The 9,688-nt window shown below is 31.2% G+C and overlaps 1 protein-coding gene across 1 annotated transcript; it reads right to left on the bottom strand.

The window, feature by feature from the left end:
* Nucleotides 1–5,520: 5,520 nt before the first annotated feature.
* LOC112520219 (tyrosine decarboxylase 1-like) lies at nucleotides 5,521–7,149 on the bottom strand. Its single transcript, XM_025128517.1, has one exon. The coding sequence runs from the start codon at nucleotides 7,147–7,149 to the stop codon at nucleotides 5,626–5,628; it is 1,524 nt and encodes a 507-aa protein (XP_024984285.1). The 3' UTR covers nucleotides 5,521–5,625.
* Nucleotides 7,150–9,688: the final 2,539 nt, after the last annotated feature.

Here is a 9,688-nt window from a genome sequence, read left to right on the forward strand (position 1 = left end):
AACACCCTCCACAATAAAAATGATTAATCAACCTCTCATAATTACAAAAAAATGAACAAAATAAAAAATTATGATTGGTTGAATACGGTTTGCACGGTTTGTACAAATTGAGTGGTTTGCATTTGATCGCTCCCATATATATATATATATATATATATATATATAATCATCAAAGTCTAGGTTACCTTTTTTATACATATGATCCATAATGATGTATGTAAAAATCATCAATATATATATTAAAAAAAAACCACATGCAATGACGTGACCTCTTATCAAAACAAGAATTTTTTTTTTCTTATTTTCTCAAGCTTCTTCTACTTTAATATTTGTTTTTTATGTTTCATATTCACATTTAAGATCCTTTAATTAGGTTGTTTCAACCTATTCATGTTCCCTCTAATAAGTATTCGTTTAACTCTCATTATTTCTCTCTATTCGGTTATAATTTTTTATCTTTTCTTCATGGTACACCTCTATAATAATCTCTCAATTCTTCATCTCTATTCATGTATAATTTTGTGGTACATCTCTTTGATAACCTCTCTATTAATCTCTCAATTCTTCCTCTCTATTCATGTATAATTTTGTGGTACACCTCTATGATAATTTCTCTATTAATCTCTCAATTCTTCCTCTCTATTCATGTATAATTTTGTGGTACACCTCTATGATAATCTCTCAATTCTTCCTCTCTATTCAGTTATAAATTTGTGGATGCGATTTGCATTTCTGTTGATTTGAGGTGTCATTCAATAAGACATATCATAGTATGAGTTTTTGCTTATGTAAGTATAATATTTCTTTTTTAGTCGGAGATATTCACATTAAAGTTGGAATTATGTAGGCATATGAAGTTTTTGTGTGTGGATAAAATGACATATGAATCCTTGAAGAAATAGTGTAACATTGTTTAAGAAAAAAAAAACCTCTCAATTCTTCTTTTCAATTCAGTTTTGAGGTGATTTGCACTTTTGTTTATTTGAGGCGTCATTCAATAAGAGAAATATGACATGAGTTTTTGTTAATGTAAATATAGTATTTTCGTCTTTTAATTGGAGATATTCACACTAAAATTGGATCGAAGATATTGACATTAAAGTTGGAATTATGTAGGCATATGTAGTTTTTGTGTGTGGATAAAGTGACATATGAACCCTTGAAGAAATAGTGTAACATTGTTTAAGAAAAAAAAAACCTCCCAATTCTTCTAAAGGCTAAAAGCTCTTTTATTTTTTTTTCCTCATTTTTTTTTAGTTTTTAAAATACTAATTAAGTTAGAGACTTTTATACCCCTATAGACAAATTGTATGTTTCATAATAAATGAGATTTTTTGGTCATTTTGCATTCAACTTAAATTTAACCTCCCAACTATTCAACTTCTTGATAGACATTCCCTTTATTGTTTGTTGCAATTAATTTACTTTCGCCAACTTCTCATCTATCCATTTCTTCATCCTTTTATTTCTCAATCTCTTTCTCTCTATTTAGTTTTGGCATAATTGTTATCAAGAAACAATCAATTATGTTCTTGAAAACATTCATACACACCGAGAATTGTAATGTTATATATAAACACATGTTATATAGTGCTATGATCAAGTTGAGTTCTTACTTGAAAAACAAGTTTCATGTTGCAACGAAAAACCTTTATCCTTACATGTCACAACTTCAACAAATGTATTGTCTGTTATAAAATTTGTATATTTTTTCATATTTCAAGAATTGGGTTATTTATTTGATAAATTATAAATTAGAGTTTTTTCTTATGGTAAATCTTGAACTAAGTTTGTTCCATTTTATGAATTGTGAAAAGTTTTTCTTATTGATTTTGTGTTTTGAGTTGCATCATGAATTGATATTTATTATTTTTTTAATCAACAATGAGTTGGATGTTTTTTTGTTGTTTGTTAGGATTATTAACTGAAGATTTTGCAAGTATTGACGGCAATTGGTGATATAATGCCTCAAAAGTTCTTCCATATCAAGAAATTGTAAATATGTTGATTTCTTTTTCTCAAAATGATATGATATGATTGCTTTCTATCTTAGGGTTTAACCGAATTTTTTCGAAAGGGTTCTTTCAATATTCTCTTGGTATTTAACTATTTATATAGTTTAAAGCCAAATAAAACTTGATGTATTATCTTTGTTGTTAAGTTTGTGTATTATTGACTTTTGTCTTATGTTTTGGTGCATCTCTTTGTTTTGATCTTATATAGTTCTCTTTTTGTTTTGATCCTTCTAAATGTGGGTGAACCGAATCTTTCAAAAGGGTCCTTTCAATCTTCTCTTGGTATTTAACTATTTATATAGTTTAAAGCCCAATAAAACTTGATGTATTATCTTTGTTGTTAAGTTTGTGTATTATTGACTTTTGTCTTATGTTTTAGTGCATCTCTTTGTTTTGATCTTAATATAGTTCTTTTTTTGTTTTGATCCTTCTAAATGTGGGTGAACCGAATCTTTTCAAAAGGGTTCTTTCAATCTTCTCTTGGTATTTATATAGTTTAAAGCCCAATAAAACTTGATGTATTATCTTTGTTGTTAAGTGTGTGTATTATTGACTTTTGCCTTATGTTTTGGTGCATCTCTTTCTAAATGTAGATGGAATCAATCTTTATCTTTATATATATATTAAAGAAGAAACGACTATGTATGATGTGGCATCTTCTAAAAGCAAAGAGTTTATTTATATTTTCTCTCCTTTTTTTTATTTCTTAAAATACTAATTACGTTAAAGATTATTATGCCCCTGTAGAAAAATTGTATGTTTCAAAATAAATGAGATTTTTTTGGTAATTTTGCATCGAACTAAGTTTAACCTCCGAAATTATTCAATTTCTTGATAAGCATTCAACTTAAGTTTAACCTCCTAGACTATTTAACTTTCTGGTAGACATTTCTTTATTCTTTATTGCAATTGCTTTGCCTTCTCCAACTCTTTATCTTTCCTATTTCTTAATTTCTTCCTCTTGATTTAGTTTTGGCATAAATTGCAGTCAGGAAACAATTAATTATGTTCTTAAAAACATTCTCATACGCACTCAAGTTCAACGAGGACTACTTAATAGCGGAAGCTTAGTACGGTGAAATTTTGACGATAATGGTAATGTTATATCTTTATGCTCTTTTCTCTCAGTTGTTTTAATTTTGATCTCTCCATCTATTTATTTCTCAATCTCTTCGTTTCCAATTTAGCTTTAGCATTCAAGAAACAATAGATTATGTTTTTGAAAACATTCACACGCACCCAAGTTCAACCGAGACTGCGTACTTCATTGCAGAAGATTAGTACGGTGAAATTTTGCGGAGAATGATGATTTTATAAACTTTGTGCTCTTTCTTTCGGTTGTTATAATTTTGGTTCCTATATATGTTCCTACACACGAATACAAAAAGTTTGTTTAAATATCCGAGTGCTTTTTTGGTTTGAACTCACATCAACAACATTCTCTATCCTAAAGAAAATAAAGATGGAAAAATCCTCATTTATGTTTTCCGCAACTATGTTCATCAGGTGAAGTTTCTATTACTCTGTTATGTTACCTACGTAAGTAAATTGTAATGTCTTTTTGTGTCTTAAAATTTATATTTTTTGTAACTTAAAATAAAATATTTGAAACCCAAAAAGAGTTTTATTAGGATTTGCAAAAGTGTTAATCAAGTGCTGACAAAGATTTCACGAAGTAGTTCACTTTCCAAACTCAAAGAGTTTTTTGCAACAGGCTCATTCAGGATCTGGTCATAAAAGGATTGCCAAAAGAATTAATATTGACTTTTACAAGAAGAATTTAAATAAGAAAGTACAAATTAAATAAAAATAAAAGTTTTTAATTATATTAAATGTTGTATAAACAATAGTTATTATAAATAAAACATAATATAGAAAATGAAAATAGTGCATATTGAAGCTTTGATGTTTGGAGTAGTGACAACAATTGGTGATATAGCGCCTCAAAACCTCCCTAACATCAAAGTGTTATGATCTGATTGTTTTTCATCTTAAGGTTGAACTGAATCTTTGCAGCAATCCTAATAGAACTTGATGTGTTATCTTTGTTGTTAAGTTTGTATAGTTGTCATTTGACTTATGATTTTGTGCATCTCTTTGTTTTGATCTTATATAGTTCTCTTTTTGTTTTGATTTTTCTAAATGATAGGTGTAAGGGAGCATGAGTCAATGTGCAAATATTGGTGGCGATTTAATTGTGTTCCTATATATGTTAGTTTGCTGCTAGATTTGGTTTTTTGTGTAATTACATAAAAAAGATGCAGGAATTCTTTTACTGAAAGATTTAATTTTGTGATAATAGGATTTTTGGGCTATGCATGAGATTGGAAAGGCTAATAAAATTTTAGTGTAAATAGTGTGTTTGTTCTTGGAAATTTTTGGCGAAAATGGTCATATAATACTTTTTATTTAATTTTAAATTCCTAGCTCAATTGGTGGTATAGAGGCCGACTAATAAAAGTTTATGATTTTACATATACATAGATGATTGGATCTAAAAAATGTAAAGTGGTATTATACTTTTAGAGAATTTCTCATTGTCAAACTATATATGTTTTTGGAAGACATGTATTTTGCTTGAGGATGTCTAATTTTCTTTCGTAATTGTTGCTTTTCGTTTGAAATAAAAGATTCTTTGGGGGGTATATCCGGAAGAAATTTTCATAAATGAAAAAACATTTTTAGCAAAGTTCACAGTATAATGAAGATTAAATTAATGGTCGAGTGTCTATCCATGAATAAAAAACCTGATAAATTTCATATTAAAAAATCTAACGATAAAAATAATTTTTATTTAAGATATTTCATTGTTTTATATTGTATTTTATTACTTTATTAACAAATTTTGTTTCTTATACTACAATAATTAACATATTTCTTGACCAAAAAATCGTTATCGTATGCATAATTAGTTCTTATTAAATTGAAAAACCTTTTGCTTAGAGGGTTCTTACCATAATGTTTTAAAGTTAATGGATAAGTAATGATATGATTACGATAAAAGGTAAAATTGAGATAAAAGATTTGATTAAAGCAAGTCTGAATTAAAACTTATTGTTTAATTATGATATGTTTTATATTAATTAATTAGTGTTAACCAAGTAAAAAATTATTAATTAATATAATAATATATCTCAGAACTAAATCAAAATTATAATATATATATATATATATATATATATATAAACATTTAGCGATGTATGTGATATGTTGCACATGTGACGTTTATGGAGGCATATATGTTGATTATGTATGAACAATATTCATAACTCTGCAGTTGAACGTTTTTCTAGAGTGATGGGCATATATTATATATATGGGTAAAATCAGGATGATGACATCTCACTCTGGTAAGGAGGATGTTAACAAGTTTTTTATTTTATTAAAATAAAGAACGAAAGCATAATTTTTTTATATTAGATTTTCTATTTTTGAAATTTTAACATAAATTCTATTATTATGCTATTCTCTAATTTATCATCTCAATACATTAAAAAAAAAAAAAAAAAACTTTTGAATTTATTATGGAAAGAATATAATGATCAATCGATCTTATTCCCTTTAAACATGGTTTAATTGGAATTTAGTTGCATGAGACTCAACTTCTTAATTAGCATGCAAGCAAAGTATTCGCATGTTCTTGCACCATATCCCACAACTTATTAATATGTTTCTCTTCTGTAAGCGTTGCACCAATTGCCACCCGAATCACGTAAATATTTTCGACCACCGCGTGTGTCATGTAAACACTCCCCGTCCCATTCAACGATTCCAACAGCTTCCGGTTCAACTGATTTACGTCTTCTTCGTTGCTACCTTCACTCGATGGTGCAATTCTAAAACACACGGTAGCAAAGTTCCTAGGAACTACAACTTCAAATCTCTTGTCTCCACACACAAGTGCTTCAAAATGCTTGGCCATATTCACATGCCTTCTTATGAACTCTCTTAGTCCTGAAACTCCATAGCTTTTCATCACCATCCATAACTTCATTGACAGAAACCGTCGACTCAGAGTAATCTGCCAGTCTTTGTAGTCCACCACTTGCTTCGTATCAGTTGCTTTATTCTTCAAGTATTCAGGATCAGTCGAGAGAGATTTTGTAAGGTCGGTGCGATCTTTAACCCAAAGACAACAACAACCTAAAGAGGTCAACAACCATTTGTGAGCATTGAAACTGAAGGAGTTTGCACCTTCTATTCCATCAAGAAAATGACGGAATTCTGGTAATATGCATGCATTTCCTGCGTAAGCAGCGTCAACATGAGACCATAGATTGAATTTCTTTGCAACTTCACACAAGATACCAATTGGGTCAGCTGCTGTTGTTTGTGTCGTTCCTACTGTGAGACATAAATACAATGGCACCAACCCTGCTCTAACATCTTCTTCGATAGTCRTCAACAACGCATCTGGGCACATCTGGAAATTCATGGACCTGGTTGTGCGGATAGCCCGGACATTGTTCGGACTGATCCCAACGATTTGGCTCGCCTTTTGGAGAGAACAGTGTGTTTGATCGGAGCAGTACACTACAAGCTTCCCTAAGGTGTCTCCCCTATTATTCCCAATCTGGCTCAACTTTTTTTCTCTAGCAGCAACCAATGTGCATACGAAGCTCTCGCATGTAGTGCCATGCATCACACCCCCACCATCGCTAGAAAAGGAGAATGATTTAGGAAGTTGAACAAGCTTCAAAAGCCACTCCATGACAACCATCTCTAGCTCGGTGGCAGCAGGAGATGCCAACCAGTTAAACCCTACTRTRTYAAAGCCYGTRAGTAGCATTTCKCCAAGAAAGKWTGCAGTGCTTMMAYTRGATKGGAAGTAASCAAAAAAACYWGGRCTTTGCCAATGGGTTATKCCTGGAAKTATRTGCTTTTGTACMTCTTGCAATATAGCTTCAASRGGTTGAGGTTGGRWTGGTGGTGAATCGGGCATAGTTTCTGTGAGAAAACCAGGTTTAACTTGGCTACAAACAGGATATTTCTCGATATTTGAGTAGTAATCTGCTAAGAAATCAACCACCAAATGGGCTTGCTTTCTAAATTGCTCATGGTCTAGAGGATTCAAGAACTCATGGGTTGCAACAGGCAATGTCCCCTTTTCCAAAAAAACAGGCAAGCTACCCATTTGGTTGGATATATGTTGTGCTTTTGCTCTTGCTTGGCTTGGTGGGTTATTATGGAAAGGAGAATGGGATTTTATAGGGAGGACATAGAAGTAGCTTCTCCAAAACCATCCATACTTCTGCCCTATTTTTTTTTTTCCTACACGTTTAAAATACTATATATTAAATCTCGAAAAATATTATTATACTGATTCTTTGAGACCATATAAGATATAACAACATTATAAAGACGATAACCAAAACATGATATAGAAACCTAAAATAGGTCGACATTCAAATAATTATCATTCAATGATTTTTTTTATTAACTTGGATATCCAACTAGCCGATTAATCCCGGAACGACCATTTGCTTTGCGGGTGGTCTAGTCTCACTGCATTAACCTTCGTAGCCGCAAGAAGATTTTTATTTCTCTTTGAATTTGAACTTGAGACTTTCAGACACTTTTGATCTTTGAAGATCAAGCTCAAACCAATCAGAAACCACCCTTGTGGTTAAAATAATTTATGACGTTTATTAAAACATGTGTTTGTATTTTTTTGAATGTGTATATCTTGCTCGAAAACAAAAAGAATAAATTTGGCAAACAACGTCCTCTCATGATTGTCATTCGCATACCGATTTCTTTTCCTTTCAAATACATGAATTCAATTATTAAACTCGGATTTTTTGTTATCTGACATATAAATTTTAAAATGATGTATATTTTAATCTTTATTTGACATTGTTTATATATTTATATAGTTTTTTTTTTAACTCATGAAATTATGATAACCTTGAGACTGATGCATGATATAGTATTTTAATTTTTTTTATCTAAGACTAGAATTATAATTATAGTGGGGAAAGTATATATATTTCACAGTCAGAATGAAAGAAATTTCTTTTTTTTGGGGACTCTGATAGTGTGTTGCCCCCAGTGGTGGTAGGCGTTGCCCCCACCTCGAGCAAAAGGGTGGAAGGAGAGAACGAATAAGAAAAGCATGTGAAATGCAGAGGGAGAAGTGTAGGAATAAGAGAGTATGGGATGGAGAGAGAGTGTGGCCGGTGGGGTGTCGAAACACAATTAATGGGAAAAAAATGTGATGATCCATGGTCCATGTCGGTCAATACTCAATACAATAGTATATTCATATTCCTTATACTTGGTCAACTTTAAAAATTGACTTAATTTTTAAAAACTAAAATCACCTCTCACAAATTCTTTAAAACAAAGAAAATAGAGATTCACTTTAAAAATAAATTCTGTCGCAAAAAAAATGTTGCGTTGTTGATCTCTTATTGATAGTCTGTCGATCAAAAGCTCGTAGGTAATGCTATCAGCGAAAGATCAACAACAGAAGTCAACGACGGATCGGTGAGGAAAAGTTTTAACGACGGATCAACGAGAGAAGGTTTCAGTGACGGATCAGTGAGGGATTATTTCGGCGACGGATCAACGAGGGAAACTTTTAGCGACGGATAAACGAATAAACCTTTCAGCGACATATTAGTGAGGGAACGGGGATGGACTTTTAGCGACGAATTTTCCCTCGCTAATCCGTCGCTAATCTAAAATAAATAATTTATGATTACATAATTTATGTATTTATTTATATAAAACCTGACCATAAAATAACAAACCAAAAATGTGAATAAATTAAAACTAATAAATTAATACGATTTAAAATATACAATTCATACAAATAAAAAAATCAAATTCATACAATTTTATGTTCAAATTCATATAATCTAACTACTGCGAGGTGGGAGGGGAGGGGGAAACGTATCCTAATTGCCACATAAACGCAACAAAATGCTCTGATAAAGCGGCATGTTCGGCTAATGCAACAGTTTGTCTGGCTTGTTCGGCCTCCAAATTTGTTCTACTCTTCCGTCCGACCTCCAACTTGGCCTGATGGCGTTCCTCCTGCAGTCGCGCCTCCTCCTCTACCCTTACCAACTTCTCACTCAACTCCGCTACTTGTAAATATACAATATTCGACAAAATCAATAATTTGTTTGCAATAAAAGTAATAAGAAAACATATAATAATATAATCAACATAGACTTTTATTTTTTATAGAATTTGAAAAACATTATCAGAAATAGTCTTCGAATATGCATCTAGATACATACCCATAATGTTGGGATTTTCAGAGGTTTTTTAAAAGATTGTATATATGATCTACTAGTTTTAGTAGGGACGAACACACTTTAGGTTCGTAAAAGATGCAACCGTATTGATTTGTTGTGCGACACCATATATATTTTGAAACTACAATAAATACACAAATTTTCCTTGGTAGAGTTGGTTTACAAGAGTTTTCTTCCACCCCAGACATAAGTTTGAATTTCTTTAGTGTCATTTTCTTAGGGGCCGTTTGGTTCACGAAATTCGAATGAATTTGATGGAATTGGAATGATAAATTCCTTTGACCAAATTCCAATTCCTTTATTTGGTTCATTTCTTGAAATGGATGAAATCCTTCAAATTCCAATGAATTCCACAAGTTAAGGAATTCATCATTCCTTAGCATAATGGAAGGAATTGAATTTCAT

The sequence above is a fragment of the Cynara cardunculus genome (genome assembly GCF_001531365.2).
Source record: "Cynara cardunculus var. scolymus isolate 2C chromosome LG 10, CcrdV1, whole genome shotgun sequence".
NCBI lineage: Eukaryota > Viridiplantae > Streptophyta > Magnoliopsida > Asterales > Asteraceae > Cynara > Cynara cardunculus.